General features: G+C 41.4%; 2 protein-coding genes across 2 annotated transcripts; one reads left to right on the top strand and one right to left on the bottom strand.

The window, feature by feature from the left end:
- Positions 1–467: 467 nt before the first annotated feature.
- On the bottom strand, positions 468–12846 carry LOC115362583 (solute carrier family 26 member 6-like). The gene is made up of 19 exons (XM_030056555.1): positions 12707–12846; positions 11033–11172; positions 10658–10768; positions 10297–10472; positions 9402–9566; positions 8637–8789; positions 8183–8265; positions 7045–7192; positions 4500–4613; positions 4263–4340; positions 3560–3655; positions 3355–3461; positions 3172–3241; positions 2576–2668; positions 2300–2410; positions 1578–1958; positions 1060–1114; positions 633–778; positions 468–494 (listed from the first exon to the last, which is right to left on the bottom strand). The coding sequence occupies exons 1-19, from the start codon at positions 12844–12846 to the stop codon at positions 468–470; spliced, it is 2394 nt and encodes a 797-aa protein (XP_029912415.1).
- Positions 12847–19680: 6834 nt separating this feature from the next.
- Positions 19681–23575, top strand: LOC115362587 (kelch repeat and BTB domain-containing protein 12-like). The gene is made up of 9 exons (XM_030056559.1): positions 19681–19851; positions 20113–20294; positions 20466–20598; positions 20927–21160; positions 21309–21667; positions 22120–22393; positions 22756–22903; positions 22994–23191; positions 23427–23575. The coding sequence occupies exons 1-9, from the start codon at positions 19681–19683 to the stop codon at positions 23573–23575; spliced, it is 1848 nt and encodes a 615-aa protein (XP_029912419.1).
- The last annotated feature ends 769 nt before the right edge of the window (positions 23576–24344 follow it).

Below are 24344 nucleotides of genomic sequence, written 5' to 3' on the forward strand. Positions count from 1 at the left end.
AGAGAAATTTGACTGACAGACAGGCACATACAAACATTAGATGCATACATCAAAGCCCATCTGTTCGCAACATCTTTCACATATCAGTCTCAGTTTCCCCTTACAGTCAACCTTTCACTCCCTCTCTACTCTCCCACAGGCTATAAATACAAACTCCTATTAGTCCAGTGCTACATTCTCCCACTCAGCCCCCCCCCCAACCAGTCTCTCATACACGACAGAGTGAGAGAGCTGCAGTGACGTATTGCTGGCTATCTCATTAGACAATATCATAAAAAGCCTGTTGCCAAAGCAACAGCTCCCTATATCTCTATGGCAACCGACCACCATGTCATGAAGGTGCATTCTCTCCCAGTGAAGGGGGAGGAGACAAGGACAACCAATAGGGAGCAAGGGAACAACCAGCAGGTCTGAAAGGAGGAGGATGAAGAAGATGGCGAGAGGAGGGACTGTCTGACCCCTGTTGGTCACATCTTGGTGCTGCAGGAAACATCCTAAAGAAATGAAAAGAATTCAAGAGTAAGAATCTGAAAATTTGTGAATATGTTTACAACCTGTACATAAAAAGTGGTGATGAAGGCTGATGCATCTCTGAAGAACGGTGTTGAATGTGTGTAGCGTGATTTACTCACCGGTGCAAGGTCATAGCTGGTCGTGTCTGTCAAACAGAGATTCTTGAAGATGTGGAGCACGGCATCATGAATGGTAGCAAACAGCCTGCTCTTTGGGATGGACTCTGAGAAGAAACCAGCCCTTTCCAGCTGCTCCACTACACAGGCTAGCATTTAAACACACACAGACATGCATGTGTGCAGAGACAGAGATAGAAATCATTTAGGAATGCATGATCGGAGTTAGGGCTAAATTTAATTTCTTCAGTGAATATGCATGTGTTTGGGTTCTGTAATGCATGGTCAGCATTTGTTTCACATGGAACAATGTGGCGCCACTGAGGCCAGGACCTTGATGCAGTTACTGTCAGAGCGTCAGTGCCTTGACTGATTAAGGACATGCATTAATGGTCGCTGTTATGTCTTGTGTGCTCTTTCTGCCACTTACCTTGGCAGCCTGCAAGATAGATGTTTACATCAATCTCTCCAAAGTCTCTGAACATCTGTAATGTGGAGAATAGCAAGAAGAAAAACTATAATATGAATTTGTGCTTTTTCTTCTCCTCTGTCTGTTTATACTCATTTGTTGGCTCTGGTCACATATTCATTCCAACACTCAAGAAACATCCCTAAAACCCGCAAGTAAGTTCTTCTGTAGGTATTTCTGTGTTCTGAATTTTTCACATTTCAGGAGAGAATGTTTAGTCTTACTTTGCTGTATGTGTATTTAATGGAATAAATATTTTTTGTCTATTTGTGTAAGTGCTAATATGGGTCACAACCAAAAAAAAGATTCTTAAATTGAACTGCTAATTAGTGAATGATGAATTGAACTGGGCCTTTGTTAAGCCAAAGCTCACTGCCCCTCAGTATGTGCACAATCTCTGGGCACTTTCTATATTCACTTATGCTGTCGAGTCTAAACACTCAGTATTACTGGCACACACATACAGTGGGTGGACATACATTTTTCAGCATCTTGACAGAGACTGTGTCCACAAAGCTGGTTGTGGAGAGGTCCAAGATGATGCTGTGTGTGCCTGAACCACAGGCGCTCCCTTTCTCCACATCGCCGCTGTGAGATGTCTGGGTGGTGGTGTCATTATCATCATGGCAGCCCGTCTCTGAGTCGGAGTCTGACATGTTCCCGTCATGTTGGTAAGCCCAGTTTACCTGGCCACTGACATGGCCATTTGCATGGGTTTCAGTGGTGATTATGGCCACACCATTCCCCTGGTGGTGCGCATTCATCCCTGTAGGAAGCATCCCATTTTTCAACTCCATCGACTGGTTCTTCTCTGACTCCTCAGAGAATTTGCCATTCGACAGGTGGCCATTCATGTTTCTCTGGAAATTGGTTGGAAAATTTGGAAGTAGAAATAATGATTAGAGACTGGAGATTCAATGTAGGGCTGGATGGTACTGACAAAATCAAACATCATAATATCTTTGGTCTAAAACCTTGGTATTGATATTGGCTACTTAGCCTTATAAGATATTTACACACAAGAGATTAGTAATGTGGATATGATGAATGTTATTATTACATCCAAAATCTCAGTCAATAGATAGTCTTATTTAACAATATTGCTATAATATCAATAAACTGTTTAGACCTAAATGATTGTATTTTGGAAGAATAACCACTTCTTTAGTTATCTATCATTGCTCTGTATGGGTTATCATACTTGTTTCTTTTCTTCCTTTTTAGCTCTCTTTTTCTCTTTCTCCTGCCGACGCTTCTGCTTTGCGTCCCGCTTTTTCTTCTGTGTCAACAGGTTCCCGATGTCAATTCCACTCTTCATAAACCGGAGTGAGAGAAAAGTAAAGAGAAAGTGAGACGGGTGAGAAACATGATGAAAGCAATTAAGGGTGCTGGAGACAGCAGATAGGGATTGCATCTTGTAATCAAATCTGCGTTTGTGTGTGTGTGTGTGTGTGTGTGTGTGCACTCATACACACACCTTCTCTTGCAAGGCCTCCAAGTACTGCTCAGCATTGGTGTAGTACACTGTAGTGGAGGAACGGAAGATGGTAATGCCTGGAATCTCTTTGGCCTGCAGGGACACATCAAGAGGTATCACAGTTCACAAACTCATTTGCACTTTTCACTTCCCCCAGGTATTGTTTGTCTTAATGGATCTCAGCCACCATTTACCTCTGTCTAACTCTGAAGAGGAAAACCTCTTTCCTTATATATCTTATAAATCCATTATAATTTTGTTGTCCTGTTTCAATGTTGTATTATGTAACTCGTGTTCTATTCTGTGCACACTGCATCCTTTGTATGTCTATCTGTTGAGGGGGAGGGATCCCTCTTCTGTTGCTCTCCCTGAGTTTTCTTCGTATTTTTTTCTCCCTGGTAAACACGTTTTTAAAGGAGCTTTTCCTTATCTGATGCAAGCGTCTGAGGACAGAGGATGCTGTATTGCTGTAAAGCCTCTTCAGGCAAATTTGTAAGTTGTGACACTGGGTTACACAAATTAAACTGACTTGACTTCCTTTCTTGTGAGTGAATATGGTGCAAGGTGTCTTTCAGTTCTTACAAAAAGATGATTACCTCCTCATAAGTGTCTGTGTCCAGATACAGATCAGTGCCTGGCACTTGGCCCAAGATAGAGTAGCGAGGCCTGCAGGATATTAAAATGGCATGATTAAAGAAAAAACTGTGCTGCAGTGCTGTCAGACTCATAAAATGTTTGGAATATGGGCTATAAAAAATGACTGCAGGGTGTTTACTCACAGTTGTGTTTTGAAGATGACAGTGAGCATAGAAAAGCCAATGGAGACAGCCAGACCCAGGTCCAGGTTGAGCAGGACGGTGCATGTGAATGTTACCAGCCACACCAGCTAGAGGGCAGTATGAACACTCACAGTCAGTAGCTGTAAGCCTCACACACAGTTTTTGATGGAACAGGAAGACTTCTTTATAGTATATGGAGACATACCAAATCAACCTTGTTGGTTCTCCACAGCATGGGCACGTCCAGGAACTGCTTAAACATCCCTTTCAAATTCACAAACACAATTGTGGACAGCACGGCCTAGGCACCACACACACAAACACACACAGATGCATGCACACATACACACAGTCTCGTTAGCTGTTATATTGTGTGCCAAGACAGTTATTTATTTATTTTATATTTTTATTTAGCTATTTATTTTATTTCATTCATTGAAAAACAAAACAAAACAAAAAAGCAATACACTATAAACAAAGCATTCCCAAATCTTGAATGTAAGGGAGCAGAAAGAAGAATAATCTTATTTAATCTGCCCCTTTGTCCCAAAAGATCAATTTGCAAAGCACTTTGATTGAAGCAACAACAATAAAATAAACAAAATTAAAAAAAAAATTTAAAAAATCGCTGCCGGCCACAGCACAGTCACATTCTTTTTCCTGAGTTCCAATTCAATTTATACCATTAAAACATTTTTATTTATATATATATATATATATATATATATATATATACATATAGGCTACTATACCTTTCATGACAACGATTATGACAATCAAACATAACTAACATATTTCATTATATTTCCTTAACATACTGGCTTTAATTGTTCTTTTATAGGTAATTTTCAGTTAGAGAAAAGGTGAGAGAAACGTAGAGGAGGAGAGTAATTCTTCAAGAGAGTTACCTTGGGGAGATCCTCAAACAGAGAACCTATTTTCAAAACAGTGATCAGCACAATGACAGAAGACACCACTCCTGCAACCTGAGCACACACACACACACACACACACACACATACAGACATAAACATTATAAATGGTCACAACCTGATCATAAGAGTCAGAAAGTTGTATACTGGTACTTGTGGTATGTTACGTGTGTGTGTGTGTGTGTGTGTGTGTGTGTGTGTGTGTGTGTGTACTTGGGTTTTGCCCCCTGTGCTCTCCTGGATGAGGCTGCGAGACAAGGAAGAAGTCACAGAGTAGCACTGAAAGAATGATCCAATAGTGTTACTGAGGCCCAAGGCAATCAGCTCCTAGAAGAAGAGAGAGAGAGCGAAAGAGATAAAGACAGAAAGAGACATAAAAAAAGAGAAAGTCACAGAGCAAGCAAGAAAGATAGCTACAATTAGAGTCAAAAAATACTACCATAGTCGCTTTTTCAAGGTTCAGCCAAAATACAAAAATGAAATATTTTTCCACTTGTATCGTCTATCCACCTATCCATCAGGTTTTCAGTTCCCTGTCTCCCGGCAACCCTCTATCTTTTGGAAACTAGAACCTATTAACAGATTATTTGGTATCATCCTCAGATATAGAGACCATCATTTCACCTCTTCAGTATTGATCCTGATATTGATGTTCTGCAGGTTCCCGTTCAGCGACAACAGTGGCTAGTGGGGCAATGGCTTTGAAAAACTAAGATAACGTTGCTTTTACAAATTTTCAATGGTTTTGCTTGGTTTATTTCACCTGATGGATAGGTGGATAAATGATAAATATTTCATAAACCAAGCAAAACCTTTCAAACTGTAAACTTCCGCATTGTAGCTGTAAAAGTCCTATGTGGAAGCAGCTAAAGCAAATTACAAAAGGCCCAGTCTAGGCCCATAACTACAGACAACACACTTGGTTTGCGATACCTTTTTTCAGGACAACATTCAGAGATCGGTAGGCATATACACTGATTTTCAATGTTATTTTAGCTTTTCAAAGCCGATTACAATTGCCCCATTGACTGCTGTTATAAATAGGGTCTGGATTCCAAAACTTGTCCCTTAAGCAGGAAATGGTTTGCAACAAAACTCTTCTCCTTAAAGGGCTGCAGCTTATGTTCAGTATCTATATCATTATTTTTGGAAGGCACTCTAGTTGTTAAGTTCTTCATATGTAAATTTTTGATGATTAGCATTCCACAAAATAATATCCATCCAGCCCCACTGTACTGGGATGCCAGGAGACAGGGAAGATCGCAGCAGACAGGAAACCTCGCAAAGTCACACAGAAACAATCTGGATGGATAGACTGCATAACTGTTAATGGGAAAATATTTTTTTTAGTATTTTGGTGAACTGTTGTTAAAGAATGAAAGCCTTTGAGCCATAAACACCATCTCAGACCAATAGATATCATGCCTTCATGTATTTCTGACCACTCTTCATTTATAAAGTATAGCACCCACACATAGTGGTTACAGACAAATTTGAATGTTCATTCACTTTGTGTTCGACATTTTGCCACCAGACGGAGCGCAGCTCTCAGCATATTTAAGGCACACTTGATTAAGCAAAGCTTGATGGACATTAAAGATTTAGCAAACCAGCTCTTAGAGGCTCTGAGTGTTCCCAGCCTGTTTCTCTCCAGAGCAGAGCGATCCCAGTCACATGCCTCTGCCCGTGTGTGTGTGTGCGTGTGTGTGTGTGTGTGTGTGTGTGTGTGTGTGTGTGTGTACACAGTAGACAAAGAACAAGGAAAATTAGTATTTCTGTATATCTGCATGTGCATGTGATAAAGGAGCAGTCAGTGAGAGAAAATAGAATATTGTTGGCCATGCTTCTGTATTTTAAGGGGAACACGACTCATTTTTGCCCTGAAGTGATGGTGTGCAGATGCAAGCAGCAAAGGAAAGACAATGCAGTTTAATTTCAGGCCTTGTTTTTTTTTAGGCCTAGAAAATGGACAATCAAAAGAGAAGACCACAAAGGAAAAAATCTCAGCCCCTCTATGCACACATAGTAAAAAGAGAACACAGCACTGTAGTAACTATAAAGAAATAAGAGAAGCACGTCTTGATAATAAAAAAAACAACATAATAATATGTTGTAGTTTTTAAAACCTTTTTCGCCAAATTAAAAATTACAATAAATTTTAATAGTAAATCAGGGATGATTCCGATTGTAGTTATTGATGATCCATCTTGAAAAAAGGGGGCATTTAATATGCATGAGTATGTCCTTTAATAAATTTAACAGCTGATGTTGAGATCAAGTATGATATGATTCATCACTGTTTTGTGACATTTGTCACAGATGTTATCTGAATGTAATTATAAGCTGTTATTTGCTGCTGTTGCTTTGCCAGTAAGTGCTTTTGTACTTCCTGCCCCTAAAACATCTTTGAATTGATTGTACTGAATGGAGCGAGAGAGACAAAGAGGTACTGAGATATTGATATTAGTCTGTAAAGTTATTTCTGTCTCTGCTGTTGTGCAAAGCTATTTCCAGGATGTCAACAATTTTTCCACCAATGTGACAGTATGTGGTGTGATATCACAGAGTAGAGAGTACAGGCTAATATTAGGCCGAGGTTTGACTCTGCCCTGGTTGTGGTGCATCAGAAACAAAGAGAAGACCTGTGCTTCTACACTGTGTCATGCTGCCATGCCAAATATATCTCTCACAAGTGTCTGAGAGTATACAGAGCTTTGTACAGTGTGTGTGTCTGCGTGAGTAAGAGCCTCAGCCTCACCTGGTTGCTATCCACCTTGTAGCCATGTTTGAGGGCAAAGGTTTTGCCCAGAGAAATATTGATGGCATAGCCCACAATCGCTGCCGCAAACGCATCACCTATCAACTCTGAGAAAAGACTGAAATTTGGGACACGAGGAGCCTTGAGCCTGGAGGGATGGAAATACAGAGGAGAGAGAGAAGAGATTGGGGGAATGAATGGAACAGGCCTTTTTTAACCATGTCAAGCTACTTTAACTGGAATATTGCTTTTTATTTTTCTTAGATGCATAGCACACACAGAGCAGCCACACACAGGTTCAACAGAGCACTACTGGTCAACTCCAGTGCAGATCCCCTGGGAGCGGCAGGAATACACCCTCTTTACATAATAGGAGGTTAAACGGACAGCCTTCTTCACTTTTCCCTCACTAACCTCAGACGTAAAAGTTCTGTATTGAATTATCTATGAAGGTCAAAGACACCAGCAATTTGTCTGACATCCTGCTGACTCTCAGTCTCGCCAGATACACTGGATAGTGCATGCCCCACACAATGCAACTAGGAAAATACACACACACTTTGCCGGTAGTGTATGAACACTGCACTGTCAGCCTTTGGTTTTCACCAGCAATGACCAAAGGAACATGCAATAAATATCCAAGGCTGCTGGTTATCTAAAATGAAAGGCAAATACACAAACAGGTCAGGGTAGCTTTTGTGTTTTTGAGAATCATCCGCTATATCCTCCTCTATATCTTATGTTTAGACGCCTCTGAATATTGGCTTCCTATCTATACATGGCTTATTGGTAGATTCAGCTCACCCCACATATGTAAATGCACACGCTGGCTATCTCTCTTAGTACAGTGTGTCATTGTGTCATATCAACAAACGCACATATCTATCACCCCGTGCAGGAGGTTTTGTATCTGTGACCTTGTGCAACACCACAATCAACTGCAGGGTATGTGATTGTTGTGGATCTGTTCTTTCTTGTGTCTACAGGCTTGTGTCACTGTCCTCTGCCTCCCCCACCATTTCAGTCTCTGTCTTCCTCTCCTTTTACTTTCTATTTCACACACTCTCTCTTTTTCACACACACACACACACACACACACACACACACACACGTTTCAGTCAAACATATGCAAACTCACCCACTGGGTATCTCTCCAACTATATCAACACCATATTTATTATTAATCCCAGCAAAATAGGAGATGATTGTTGCTGCTATGATCTGTTAACAAAAAAGAAAGAAAGAAAGAAAAAACACAGGGAATATCAGTTCAGTGTGTGGCATAAATAATTACTTTAAGCATTTATAATCCCGTTATTACGATTAAAACAGGTCAACCATTTTCTACACTCAGCACATCATTTTAATTATTTGACATCAATGTGAAACCAGAGACCGACCAAGGGGGGGGAGAGTTATTGCTTTTATAAATTAGTTTGAGTTGACTGTGGGGTCAAGATGCCCCCTGCTGGACTATTATGTGAACATATGAGAGAAAAAATGAAGAGGGAAGGAGAGGAAAGAGGAAGGACAGAAGGAAAGAATGAGGCACAAAAATACAAAAATAAGGAAACTGCAAAGTAAGGACTTACAACTATGAGCTCTATAGGTATGGGCAGAGGCAGCTTCTTGCTGTAGCAGGCGTTCAGTTCTTTGACCACAATGAGAACAGCGAGGGCCACCAGGCTGACCACCAGCTCTGCCACATTAGTCTCAGGCAGCAACTGACAAATATTCAGCAGGGTCTGTAAAATGAAGAATGGAACAACCAAGAGAAACTCACATTTCACTTGTTTATTTGGCTCACATCACAGTAGAAAAGTATAAAATAGCTGCATGTTAGGAATCAACCAATATTGCTTTTTCAGGGCTGATACCAAGTATTTGTTATCAAGTAACCGATATTTGGGGTGAGTGTATATTTGCAGTAAATATGTAAATTTCAGGCTCAAAATTTGCAGCAACAAACTTAGCTTCGAATTGACAAATGTTTCATTAACATTATTTTATTTAATTAACAGAACCAGCCCTGTTCTGTTTTTTGTTTTTTTTCCCCCTTACCCTGTTGACTATGTTAGGTGAGCAATGAGAAACAGAGCTGGCACCAACAAAAGGTTAACTGTGAGAAGTAGGAAACAAGTTACCTTGGAACCCACAGTATCTGATTGCTGCTTTAAGTAGTAATGCGACACTGTGTTGATCCCCAGACCTGCTTTTTGGCACCCCAGGGTTGTCAGACCACAAGGTTAACTACAGAGCAGCCTTTCTGGAGCTGGCAGGGTTTTAATGCCATGCTCATAGATACTTTGGAGAGGGGAGGGGCTGCGTGTGTGTTGCATAATCCGTGCTGCACTCACATAAATTTGAGACAGCGGTCCAGAGAAACGTGATGGTTTGATCCCAAACAGGTACTTGAGTTGGGAGATGGTGACGTGACATGCTGCTCCTGTAGTGTAGCCCCGCACCAGAGGCTCAGACAGGTAGGTGACCACGAAACCAAACCTCACCAAACCCAAGAGGATCTAGACAGAGAGAGGGAGAGAGAGGGAGAGAGAGAGAGAGAGAGAGAGAGAGAGAGAGAGAGAGAGAGAGAGAGAGAGAGAGAGAGAGAGAGTTAGCTATTTATGAGTTTATTATTTGATGTTTGTATTTGCTTATTTTTATTGAGAATGCTTCTATAACCCTTTGGGGTCTTTAGATATCTCCTGCACAACTCGCCTCTTTTCATTTCACGTTTTGTTCTGCTCTTTTGCTCTATTGTACAGATAAAACATCTAGAAAAAAACAAGTCTTCAAAAAAAAAACAGCTATAAAATGTGAGTTTAACACTGGACAGGGCTATGCACTGCAAAAGCCATATGGTTTCATATTCACTGTTTTTTCTTTTCTTTTCTTTTTTCCCCCTTAAAATCATCACAGGGATGACATAATCACACTTGTCTCCAAGGCTCTTTTCTAGAATATTCTTGAATCAAATTTCATTTTTTTTTTATACTAGTGGGCTGATCTGCCTTATTCTATCTTGTTTCAACATATTTACACTTGTTCCCAGAAAAAGTCCTGAAACAAGTGAAGCTGCATTAGAGAGAACTTGTTTTAAGTATATACAAGATTTTAACACTGGTTATGAGACTAAATGTCTTGTTAAAGATGGAGATTTTTGGCAGTGTAGAAGTCACTAAAAGTACACACACACACACACACACACACACACACACACACACACATACACACACAGAAATACGCACACACCTGAATCAGCCCTCCTAGGACAGTGAAGGCACATGCTATCTGGACTCTGTAGGCGTCCCGAGCAGTGATGTTCACGGTCTCTGTTCCATTAACTCCATTTAGGATTGGAAAGTCACTGTCCGGTGCCAGCCTCTCCATCACACCACCGATCATAATACTGACCACTGCAAATGTACCTGCACATACACATTGCAAATACACACATGTGTACAAAGACACACACACGTTTGAGCAAAATACGTCCATAGGGAATCCACTGCTCTTTTCTTAATTCTCTCTCGTCCTGTGTCATTAAACATCGACCCACCACACACACACACACACACACACACACACACATCACAGACATTTTTGAACCTACCTATGGAGATGTGTCTGGAGGTGCCAAAGATGAAGTAGATCAGCACAGGGTAGAGGGAGGTGTACAGGCCAAACACTGGGGGTATGGCTGCTAGGAGAGCATACGCCATACCTGGAGAAGCATGATAAGAACATAAAGGAAAAGTACAAATAGACATAGTGCATATTTTCTACAACAATGGTTCCCTTTACCTAAAAGAGTATACTGATAAAAAAAAAAAGAATCTACACATAGTAATCTCTATCTATCTATTTATTCAATAAGGAGTGAGTGAACAACCTCAGTGTTTTGTAAAATATGAAAACCCATAAGACAAGTTAATACTTATGAACTTTTTCAAGTTTGCAAGGCTCCAATGAATGTTTTCAGACAAACCCTGTGGCAGATGCATGATGCCCACACTGACGCCAGAGATTACGTCCCCCATGGCATTTTCTCTGATGGAGTAGCGAGGCAGCCAGGACAGGACAGGCACACAGCCCAGCACTGCCTGCTTCAGCCTGGGCCCTGAACACCTGGGACCAGGAGGGGGAGGACAGGAAATATGGCATTAACGCGCAAATCTAGAAATACAATGTGTTTCAAAAACCAAAGAAAAAAACTGCATAATAATTGGGGCGGGTAGTACACAACCTCACAATTTTTGAAACCTTGCATGTCCATTCACTGTTCCTTTAACCGGTTAACTTGACTCCAGCCACAGCACTTTGGCTTGAGTTGGATTATATGGTCTGTCAGTTGTCAGGCTTGCACATTCATTATTATCCACAGAATTAGAAGCTGCCATGGTTTGGTGTATCAGTGTGTCAAGATTACAACAAGACATTAAAACAAACTGAGATGAAATTATGTGTCAGAAAACATTCTCATACACTGAAATACAAATAAAAATTAGACTTTGCGAAAAACTAAAACTGAACTGGATCTATCAGAAATAACCTAAAATGAACTAAAATTACATTTTCAAAAAATTCTGTTGAGTTTTCAGCTTTTGTTTATGTGCCAGACTGAGACAGAATGAATTTATGGCATTTTATTTTTAATGAAATGATAATATCAATACATTTTGAAAAGCATTAGAACCAACCTAACTAAAATCATTAAATCTAAAATGGAAGCTAATTAAAGTAAACATTTGACTCAGCCTACCAACTCACACTAACAACTGAATAAAATCAAAGAGAAATAAAAACAAAAATAATAATTTCAAAGCTGCTGAAAAAACTGCACCTGTACTAACCCTCCAGTGGTTGTGCTGTGTGTATTTTGAGTGTTGGAGCAGCTGCAGCACAGTGTTTATCAGCTGGCCTTGTAGAAGAGTGACGCACAGGCAGGTGTCAATATGCTACTGTTCACTTGATATGACAGATATGGAGTCCCGTGAACCATCATGAACTATTGTGACCCATAAAATATAGGATTAACTTTAATCTTAAACGAGGTTAGGTAACATGTTACATCAAGGAATCATGAAGATGTGTCATCCGGACGCACATCTTGGCTTTGTGCTCCCCTCATTAATGTGTTACAAGATCACAATACATTCCTTGTGTTAATTGAAATGGCTAACATCTGGTCACAGGCTACAATCTGTATCACTCTGATAGGTTAATATTTGGTGGAAGTGCTGCAGTGTCACAGGTTGTTATGAGGCTTCCTCTCCCGAGAGAACTGTGAACTTTGCTCATCTAATCTCACCGAATCATCCAGATGAAACTATTAGTCAGCATTCTGCCCTTGCATTTGAGCGGCAGATTGCATAATGATTATTCTTTCGAGCTGTAGAAAGAAAAAAACCACACAGTGTACACGTGCTCTTGTGCTCAGTGCGTTCACATACACTCAGGTACACCGCACACTTTAGAGACGGCTGTTATACAAATACAGAGACACACAAAAATGAATAAATACATGTACAAGTTCTCTCACACACAAGCTTGTCTTAAATTTGTCTTTGTCAGCGCACATCACAGCACAGAATACCACAGTTGTTTCCATTCTCCTCTGCCTGTCCCTCCTCCTCTCCTGTGTTCTCCTCTAGGTTCTTACCTCAGAGAGTCTTTTATCCGTTCACCCAGGGGGGGCTTAGAGGATTGTGTCCTTTTCCGTGCCACGCCATCCAGGTGCAGCTCATCCAGAATGTCCCGCTGCACAAAATATTCTTGGGTTGAGTAGTCCTGCGCCCTCATGTCTGTTTGACCAGATTCAGTAGACCTCAGTTAAGTCAGTTCCACTTTCTCCTTCCAGTTTCTTTTCTGCCTGAGACCCTCAAGTCTCTCGTCTGGAAAACCAACTTAAAGACTTCTCTTGCTCCTCAAAAGCCACATATAGTGAAATGTAAGTGGATGAACGCTCTTCTGTAGGTTATATTAGATTGGCAATTCCTCTTTCAGCTGCTGGACTTTTTGGACTGTGGGAGTGACCGTCCATGTCCTGTCCTTAAGAGAGCGCACCCACCCACACCCCCACCCTGTCCCCATGTCTCCCTACACACACCTGTGCAAGAGTCTGTGTGTCTGTGTTTAGGTGTCCTATGATGATTAACCTGCGGAAAACTACAGCGGAAAACTGTGAAAAACATGCACTGTTTACCACGTGACCGAGCTCAAGCGGGAACACACCAGCCTGCTGATTCTTGCACACCTCTATGATCAGATCCAGGTGTACATATTAAGTTATGTTTTATCCTATAAAGAAGTCACCTGAGCCAGTCCTGTAAAGAGATGTCAGATGGGCCTTTGACTGAGCTAGTGAAAACCTTATCTTTACAGCTCTTCCATTTTCCTCATTTAGAAGATAAAATGACTACTATCTGAGGCAGCAAGAAGCTACTGGCACACCCCAATAATTATGAAATTTGAAAGTTTGTTGTTTTTTTATACTTTTTCTGTCAAAACTGTGTTTAATTTGAAGTAAGACAACATTTGTTTTGACCAAAGGGATTAAAACCGGCCATATCACAAGCATACTGGTACCATTACTTTTACTGTTTCCATCAATCACATACGTCACTCAAGATCTGCAAAACTAAAAACAAAACTAAGTAACTTCTGTTCTCTTGAAGCATTGACAAACAAAGATTCAGAGTCTTTTCCTGTGTGTGCAAGGGTATTCTCACTTTCTTCTTGAAGATAACTAAGGGGCTTTCCACCCAGCAGCACAGCCTGAGGTTTTGGAAAGTGCCTTTTGTTTGCTGCTCTGACTTTAAACTCTATTCTCTCTCTTTAAGAAGACTGTTTAAACTACATATTGTCCGGGAGTACATCTTCTTCCTTCCACCATAAGAACAATATTGACAACTTAATTTGGTTAATCACTGTTTGAGGACATGATAATGAGTGAACATAGTATTTGGGTAGGTAAGTTTGCCAACCAGCAAAACACACTGGTTGGCATAAATTCATTTTAAGGACCTCCAATACACTTGGACAATTCAAGTCTGCTGATGCTGCACAAATGCGAGTACACACACAGGATGTCAAAGATCAGCCTCTCTATTTTGCACAATATTTTATTGGATTTTCTACAGCAGAATACAAGAAGACACATGACAGCTGATGTAGATAAAAGCAGATCACAGACCTTAAGGGATGTACATACCCACGTAAATAGGAAGGCATTGACTATACAAAGATCTCAAGTACTTTGCATGGATCAGGGTGAATACAACCAATGCAAAACAGTAAAATACCCAGGAAAGAAAATCAGCCATTCAAAGGGGCACTGAAAGTGCACCGGGTTACCGTGCCTTGCATACTAGTATGTCTGCTGGGCAATCTGGAAAGTAATTTAGAAAAAGCGCCCACATTTTATCAAAAAATCTCTAATTCCCATTCAGGACTGAGCTCAAGCCCTCCACTGGCAAAACTTTATTTCTTCATACCACTGGTTAACAGAGGGACCTATGGTCTTAATCCATTGAAACAAGATGCATCCGCTCGCTAAATATATATATATATATATATATATACATATGTGTGTGTGTGTGTGTGTGCAAAGCAGTAATCAGAGCAAAGGGTGGCTATTTTGAAGAAACTAGAATATAAAACATGTTTTCAGTTATTTCACCTTTTTTGTTAAGTACATAACTCCACGTGTGTGTGTGTGTGTGTGTGTGTGTGTGTGCATTAATAGTATATATATATATATATATTTTTTTTTTATCCTGGAATTAAGAGCCCAACATCATTCTGACTGAAAACTTCCTGGGGTTTCAAAACTGGGGCATAACAGCCCATCTGACCTCTTTGAACTAAATGACCTTATCTGGCAAACTCATTAGTGCCATTAGTCAAATCAGCTATTGAGGTTTATGTTGAGTTTGGTTACTCGTTAATAGGGTCTTTGACATGACTTCGATTATTGATTTTGTTTTATCTTGCCATTATTCAGCGTTTGTGAAATGTAACAGTGAAGAATGTTTATTTGGTCAAACAAAGCCAGCAGGGCGGGATTAATGACTAGCAGGAAGACTCAGCATAATCTGATGAAACTGATGAGGGGCTGGTTGATGACTGTTATCAGCTTTTACTGAGAACAGATCAAATATTTGATATTTGAGTTCCTGGGGCTGATGAACGTGCTTTTGGGTGAAGTGATCTGGATTAGAGGCCTTTATTGAAAGCCATATTTGAATGTCTGCTAGAATCTCATACGTCAAAATGTTTAGTTCACCAAAGTGGTGGTACTTGTGAACAGAAGAGAGAATGAAAACAAGGTGGCATACAGTTTTCCTATCATTCACCCTCAGTTTATGATGTCAAGCAATTTAATAAAAACAATAAATAAATGGTCTTCTTTTTGCTTCTGCAATATAGCTGTTCATGTTTTTTTGCTGTTTTCATTTGTTGTTTTTTTCGTATATCTATCTGTTCAATTATTTAAGATTATATATTGTTTATGGCGTCTGTGCACACAACCACCCCTGATTTTTTTATTTTCTGGTAACTATGGGACAGATAATGAGCATCTCTGTCTCCTACAGCATTTTAAAGGAACAACTGCTGTTTCTCATGAGAGGGTTTCACTGTTTCTGTGACTGAAATGACTAACAGTAATCCATCACCACTTTCCATCACAGGAAATATCATCCCTGCACATATTAACTTGTGCCTGTGTCATGCTCTTGGGAATGTGAGGCTTTTCAGCTGAGGAGCACTGGGACGACCACGCTGACTGGAAATGCTAACTAGAAGAGAGATATGGCAAGAAAGAAACCTGCGTAGTGCAATTAGGGTGATTAGGTGTCAGCCAGCTTTATGTGGGACTCCTTGTCTCGTGTCCCCATATTGAGACAATGTTCCCTATTTTTGAATGGCTCTAGTTTTCAAAAGTCAAAACACTGCAGGACAGACGACTCTCTAAAGTCTGGCTTTTATTCAACTGCTGTGAAGAAAGCAGGAAAAGCCGTCATCACGGGGCTGTGATGTCAGGCTTTTTGATGTCAGTCAAACTGCAAACATGTGGGTCAAGTGCAGGTTAGCCTTTTAACAGTCATTTAGATAGAAAAAGGGAGTACATGAGTGCCAGCAGACTATCGCATAGACCATAAGAACTGTGAAACTTTAGCTTTCTTTTAAGTTTACTGTGTTTACTTAGCATGGGAGTTGGGAAAGTTGCATTCAAATAAAATATATGTGTTAAGTCCTTACCTGAAACCAGCATTGTCTATATTGTGTGCTGCTGAAAGACTGACACAAATGTGGCAGGACAATTAAAATGCAAATCATATGTTGTTTCGGTCAATAAATAGAGAACAGGACAAAACAAATACAAAAACAAACAGAAGAAAAAATGAAATCAATGGAAAATGGGGGTAAGAAGAATGCCTTCATGTGCCATTAATTTTATTGGAGGTTTTCAAAGGCAGAGAATCTGCTGTCCTTTTTGATCAATCTTATCAAAAAGTAAATAGCTAGATAAATCATTTAACAGCCAGTACTGGGAGGCGGAGTGTCTGATAACCTGCTACAGATTTCCTTGTGGCCTGTGAAGCAGAGTATTTTTCTTCTTGACCTAGTTTTTCCTGAAAAGTACTCATAAATACATGCAGGGCAGACAAAGCTTTATAAAAGCTTTATAAATGCAGGAACATCTAAATGATACATTGATGACAGAGGTACAAAAAATGTTGTCGCATGTTGAAGGGAACAATAATCAAGATGCAGAGTTAAATACAAACAAGTGCCAAGCAGTTGTAAAGTCCTCACTGTATACTATGTTTTCATAGTATGCGAACAGATTTACGTAGGTTCTTAAATCTAGGATGTCCTTACTTTTTAAATTGGAAAAAATTCCAAGCATATGATGCACAATTTGAAACAAAAAAAAATCATTCAGTATTCTCAGGGCTCAAACATGTTTGCAAATTTACTTCATAACTCACTTTTGGCACTCAATTTGACTCTTTGTTAGGTTTTTTGGGGGGAATTATTTTATTTTATATTTATTTATTTATGTTATTTTTGGTCATGGGTACTGTCCAGCTCATTTTTTTAGTTTGGTGGGTTTGTTTATCTTAAGATTAGATTTGAGCGAGGCAAAATGAGACAAACTTTCCCGGAGGACTCACTTGGCCAAAGGTCCTGAGGGAAGACCTTGGTCAGGGACTTTGTGGTGTGGCAAAACTTGGGACTGGGATGTGTGAGCATGTGGACAAATTCATATGCGCATACAACTAAATTAAATCCAATGGCAATCAATACTTTGACTTTCAAGGTTTGCCAGAAATCTGTGCATTAACCTTTTAAATCCCAGAAATGATCTACATTCAAAATTTTATGATTGTCGTGCAGCGATTACTATCACCACCAATGAGCAGTCAAGAAAACAAACACACCTCCAAGACTTAGACCAGTGAGTTATGATGATGATTGTGTGTGTGTGTGTGTGTGTGTGTGTGTGTGAGCTTGTGTGATAATACTAGTACACATGTGAGTGCACGTTTGTGGGCATGCGTGCTCAATGATGGTCCTCAAGTGACCAATACTGAATGTTCATAAAATCAGTAACAAGGAATTACATTATGTCCAAAGAGGATCATAACATATTTTCCTGGTTACTGATAGCTGAACAAAGGTATACGGAACGGTTGAGCCATTATATGTGGAAAACAAATGTGTAACCAGAAGCATACTGTAACATCAGGTGTCTGTTGAGGAGAAATATAAATGGTACAAGGGTGAAGTTTGCTGTCTGAAAGCCTCAAGTGCTCTCTGACGCAAGGCATTTAAAGTGTTCAGACTGAAGTCCTGTTTCTAATCCTAACTGTAACACCTACAACAATAAATAACAACATCACAAAAATTCTAATTTTTCCATACAGGTAGTTGTCAACACTCTGAAGACATCTCTTGGGAATGTGCCTCTGCTTATTTAACTGATTTAAATGAACAGCTGTTGTTGTGAATTGAAGCCAATTGCATAAAAAAAACAAACAAGAAAACCCTCTATGTTTCTTCAAACTCAGAAATTATAATGGTAAAGCATGGCTTAAATAATCAGAAAGACTGTAATGTACACCTCTGGAACCCTGAACACACTGCCCAACTAGCACTTGCTGGTCTATTTAAAACCATTTGACCATTCAGCTGCTGGTGCCACACTCATAAGTCACAGATAGCAATAGCACAGAACACGTCACAGCAACCAAAGACACAGCGGCCAATGCGGTGTAGTTTGAAATAACAAAAGTAGCACCATCTCAATTCAGACAATTCTGCAAACCCCTGGGAGTCCTGGCACTGGACAGCCTCTGGAAACTGGTATGGTAGCTGTTCTGTGTGCATTTGGCTACTATCATGCTAGCATGCTACCACTTGCACTCTGAGCTGCCTCTTCATGTCTGCCTGGTGTGAGGTTACCTCTGTATGTTTAGCACGCTGACGGAGAGTGTCACTCACACTTAACGGTGTGGTTTGGTGGGTCGGTCAGCTGCTCATGTGCAGAGGGGCCACTTAGAGAAACACATCAGTATGGTCTCAGTGGTTGCTGGAGGCCCCTACAGGCCCCTCTCCCGCTGAGCTAACAACCCTCAGACTGACAGCCCTCTGGGATTTGTATTTGCCTTGTTATTAGTATGACTGAGTATAGGACTAGTATGACTATGAGGATGAGTTTGAGCATTAGTATTAATATTAGTATTAGCACTGAATTATTTTAGGACAATGTCCTGATACTGAGTTTCCACAATAAAGATTTTAATTATCTCAGATCTTAAATATCCTTGTCTAAATCATCTGCAATCTGCAGGTTAGGTTCAAGTTCCCAATAAAGTTTATTTAGAGCATGCAATCACCATTTAATCCTCATAGCAGATGAGGAAAAAAACACTAGCAAACAAAATAAGTACAACAAAAATAGCAGGGATCCTCAACCAAGCTAGGAGACATAGTCACATTAGCAAAGAACGATGATCAGCCACAAAGCTGCTGCAACAGCCAGGATGAGGGGTAAGAGGTAATGGATTTAATCTGAGTTCACCTCACCATCATACCCTTGAGAAGAGTAAGCATCCTGCTTATTCGTACAGTCATTGTATTAGAACTGCACAGAATTACACAGTATGTGGTGATCTGTTACTTACTTACTTATCCAAAACACACCTCTGCAAGACAGCTGAAGTCAGTGAGACGCATAGAGAAGCTTAACAGGGAAAAGGTGAGATACCAAATGTGTTCTGAATTTGAACCCACTTCGCTGTACAGTATCATCCACACATTTTAGTCATCTATCATTTAGCTGCCTGCGTACTACCAGGTTTTTGTTTATCAGATTACCAGACAGAAAATCTTAAAATGACAACAAATTACTGCATTAACAAAATCAGTACTAGGGGAAAAGGTATTCTCAGCATTTGTGTTTCATCTTGTAAGATCAAATAATCCATTAAAGCTCCCTATCTAAGTAAAGGCATATATTAAACAAACAGCATAGAAGAATGAGTTTGATTTATCCAATGACTGTCCCGACTCTCCCATCTCTCCAGGTTGACAGGGGTTGTACAACCATCAGAGCCGTGATCCATGGATGATTCAGTCCCATTCTCTGCTCAGGCAGAGCATGGCTCCGTCCTGCTCGGGCAGCTAGAGAGGATGAGGATGGCCGAGGAGCTCACTGATGTGGTGCTTGTGGCAGAGGGTGTTTCCTTTCCCTGCCACAGGGTGGTGCTGTCTGCATTCAGCCCTTACTTCCAGGTTGCTATACACAAGTTGTAGGCCTACTCCTTGTTTACATGTACAGCACATGTTGCTCTGTTGGGACTAGACCAAAACAGATGTGGCTTAAAATCAGACCATGCTAATGCAGGATAGATATAGGAAGGGGTCACTATGACATTTTAAAACAATGCCTGATAGGCACGTCAACTGTGAATACAATCAAGTAAAGTGATGTTATCTTTACTGTAACTGTATCATGTTTCATTACCAATAATTCTGGTTACATACCGTGTCCAGGCCATGTTTACGTGTGGTCTGAAGGAAACCCGAGGAGGAGAGGTGGCTCTCAGAGACACTCCTGCCAAGAGCCTGGAGCTGCTACTGGGTTACATGTACCGGGCCGATCTCCCCCTCTCCAATGAAAATATCCAGGGAGTGGCTTCTGCTGCCTTCCTGCTCCATGTAGATGGAGCCTTCAGGTGGGTGAAGATTCTGGCAGGTAGGATGCTGATCATTATTCACATAAAGGACAGTAGAGGCAGCAAGGTTTCCTAACTTTAAACGCCCATGTAAAGTAGTAAGATCCTTTACAGTAGGCCTACAGGGTGGAGCACAGTGAACTAGGCCATTTCCTAATTATGTTGTTCCAGGTTGTGTCAGAGTCACATGGAGGCCAGTATGGACCCCTCCAACTGTGTGGGGCTGTACCACTGGGCCAAGGACCTGGGTGCCACCAGCCTAGCTGACTGTGCCCTGAGATACCTCTGCCAGCACTTTGCTCAGGTGGGACATTCAGCATCACTACTGTCAAATTTTCTCTCAAATAGAGCCACTGGAAATATTGCCTGTGCTGAGGAGAAAACCCATTAGAGAACTTGTTTTCAGAGATTGCTTCTAGAAAAACAACTCTCTGACGATGGTCCTCATCCCCACATCCTTTAGTGTTTGACTCCTCTCTTTTATCTTTCAGCCACTACATGGTAAAATATTGGTATAGATTTTCATCCTGACTTTGTTATATCTCTTTGCTTCCATCCTCATCGTATTTGGTTTGCTGTTGCATGTTCTCCCTCCTCTGTTTTCGGCATTTTCTTCCTTGTGTTGTCTATAGGTGTGCCGTGAGGAGGAGCTGCTGGAGCTGGATGCCCACAGTCTGGGGGCTCTGCTAGGATCAGATGACCTCAACATCTCCCAGGAAGAGAGTGTGCTGGAGCTGGTGCTGCACTGGGTGGAGAGGCGCAGAGGAGACATGCAGAGTGAAGCCCAGGCGGTAGAGTTACTCAGGCGGGTACGACTGGAGCTTGTGGACCCTGGATTCCTCCGTAAAGCCAGGAGGAGGAACCCGGTGAGAAGGGAGATTTCTCCTCTGCCTTTTCTGTCACTCTCCATAGAGCAGAAATGCCAGATTTAAAAAAAAAAAAAAAAAAAAGAAAACAAAAGAAAAAAAAGAGTGAGATTATCATACCAGTATTTTTTTTTTGTTTTTGTCTCAGGTGTTGCTGCGAGATGCTGAGTGTTTTGGGATGATTGATGCAGCTCTCCAGACTTCAGGTCTCTCTGAGACAGCAGCCCCCCCTCGGCCAGCACTCCGTTATGGCATGGAGACCACTGACGTGCTGCTCTGCTTGGGTGGGATAGATGAGGCAGGGGTGCCCGCTCGCCGAGGGGGACTTGCAGATCTCAGCTTTTGCTTTGCACCCCATGGTAAACGGACTCTCTATATCCCTTCTCCATTGAAGGGCTCTGGAGGCAGGGGCCAGATCACAGCAGGGGCAGTGACACGGGACAACAGTATAGTGGTGGCCATAGAGGCAGAGGACCAACACAGGGTGAAGAGGCTGGACATTTACAGGTTTGTGAATGAGTCAGAGAGGCCTCTGGAGGCACAATAAAATAATATTTAATGGATATCTTGATATGAAACTCATTATTGTCTGTCATTTTTACTATGGTAATATCATGATATAGTATAGGTGTTGTCTTTTTCTGGTTTAAAGCTGTGTTACAGCAAAGGGATGCAATTTTCTGAACTCATTAGATGGTTCTAGCTGTTCTGTTATCTGCCTCCACTGCTTGGTCATCATGTCCAGATTACTAATCATTGCTTGTCAAAAATCTCTTGTGGGTAAATAGTTATGAAAACATCAATTGTCATCCCTACAACATCACAATATCAGTACTGAGATATTAAGTTAAAGATAAGATATTTGATTTTGTCCATATCACCTAGCCCTAGTTTTACAGGAACACATAGGATTTAGAAATGTCACTGTTTGAATATGGTATCACCTCTTTATGTTCCAGGTATGACCAGTCAGAGGAGAGCAGCTGGGTGGGGCTGTGCTCAACAGCTTACAGGGACATGTACGCTTTAGGGATGCTAGGCGACACCCTATATCTAATAGGTGGTCAGATGAAAATGCGCAACCACTACATCATCACAGACAGTGTGGAGAGATGGTCCCTGAAGAGAGGAGGCAGCTGGCTCAGCTTCGCACCCCTGCCTCTCCCCCTAGCCTGCCACACCACTGTCAGTGTGAAAGAGCATCTCTACGTGATGGGGGGCTGGACACCACAGGTACATGACCTGATAAAAAACAGCATCGGTAAAAACTGTTATTTTTGGACAGCAGGAGGATGTAGTTAAGAGTCTCCTTTACAAAGGCACTGTGCCTCTACCAAATGGGGCCCCATGAGTAGCTGATCCTGTACTCTGACCTTTCTGCAGAGAGAGGCAACTTGAAGAGGGTTTCCCAACAAAGGCTAATGAGGGCTTGCATTATTATTTAAAGCGGCAGTCAGATATTGGATTTCACTATTACTTTTTGCCTTCTCAGTCTGTCACAGTTTTCCCATAGTTGAAGTTTGTTCTGTGTTTCTCATGTATCACCCCATTTTCTTCTTCTTTTTTTCAATTCTCTCACTCTCTGCCCCCATCAGGACCAGCCAGACGATGACCCAGACAAGCTGAGCAACCGAGTTTTTCGGTTTGACGCAGGCAAGGACAGATGGACAGAGTGTGCCAGGATGAAGTACTCCAGGTACCGCTGTGGCTTGGGTGTCCTCAATGGAGAGATCTACATACTAGGTCCGACTACTAAACAGGCTGATATTCAGATGGCCTATTCACAGGGAAGAATGGAGCAAGATGATTTGTGTGTGCGCTTGTGTTCACCAGGTGGTATAGGATGTGACGGGGAGGACCGCGGCCAGTCTCGTCGCTGTCTGACCTCTGTGGAGATCTACAACCCAGAGACGGACACCTGGAGGGCAGGACCAAGCCTACCCACACCCCTACTCTCTCTCCGAACCAATGCCTCCAATGTTGGAGTAGCAGAGGGCAAGCTTTACCTCTGTGGATACTATAAAGGGGCAGGTCAGTCAGTGAATTGCTTCCACTGAGTTTTCATCAACTTGTTTTGTGTGGTCTCTAATGAATGAATTCGGTCTGGTAATTTAATGATGTGGGCTGAATGCATCCTGATGCAAAAATTCAAAACACACAAGTGACATCATCTGAGTCAGGGAATACCAGCTAACTGACAATGCATCGTCTCTGGAAATTAGATTTAGGCCAAAGAATGCTTACATTCTTTGTCCCATGACCGTAGGCCGTCATGAGATCATCACCAAGGAGATTCTGGAGCTGGATCCGGCAGACAACGTGTGGACGGTGGTAGAGAGACGAGCAGCCATGCATGACAGCTATGACGTCTGTCTGGTGGCCAACCTCAACCCTAGGGACCTCTTCACACCCTAATTCAACCCTGCCTGATGCTCCAGACTATGTGTGAGAAACCCAGCTCCAGTCCTCTAAACCTCATGCAGCTTTATCCAAGTCTGGGTTAACTCCCTGAATTTCACATGTACCCAATGCATTCCCCTTGTCTCCAGTGGAAAATGTCTGGAATGAGCTACAGACTTTTCAAACATATGTCTTTTTGAAATTTAATCATCAGTGAGAAAAGGTATTTTTACTGAATGGCCTTTATAAAGTTGTGTGAGGTTAATAAATGGATGGCCATAAAGTTCCCTAGTCTGTACATCATGATAGATCATCATCCTTAGGTTTTGGTTATCTTGATTATTTATCTGTGCTGGATTTGAATTAAAATGGAATGGAACCCTGCAGCGCTTCCAACTATATTCACTCCCTTTTTCTGACTTCAAAGCGTCCATCACTACTTTTCTCCCTATAGCTTGCAAGCTTTCTTTCCCAGAATTTATTTTCCCGAGTGCTCTGGATGGCAAAGCGTCAACAAACATGTCTGACTGAAGTGGTGATCTCAGGGAGAGGTCAGACCTCGCATGGCATTCCATACATTCCTTCTCCCAGTCCTCTGCCGCTGGACCGGTCAAAGGAGCTGACGGAAAACCCTAAATGCTCCTAAATTAGTGTGACGTGCCTGCAAGTGAGAGCTGGCATTGGTATGAGGTTGCTCCACCCATTGCTCCAGACCATGTGGTTTTCATTTCTCCTGTTGCTGTGTTTTGAAGGGAGGGAGGGAGAGAGGGGAAAGACAAGGAGG

The sequence above is a fragment of the Myripristis murdjan genome, chromosome 7 (assembly GCF_902150065.1).
Source record: "Myripristis murdjan chromosome 7, fMyrMur1.1, whole genome shotgun sequence".
Taxonomy (NCBI): domain Eukaryota; kingdom Metazoa; phylum Chordata; class Actinopteri; order Holocentriformes; family Holocentridae; genus Myripristis; species Myripristis murdjan.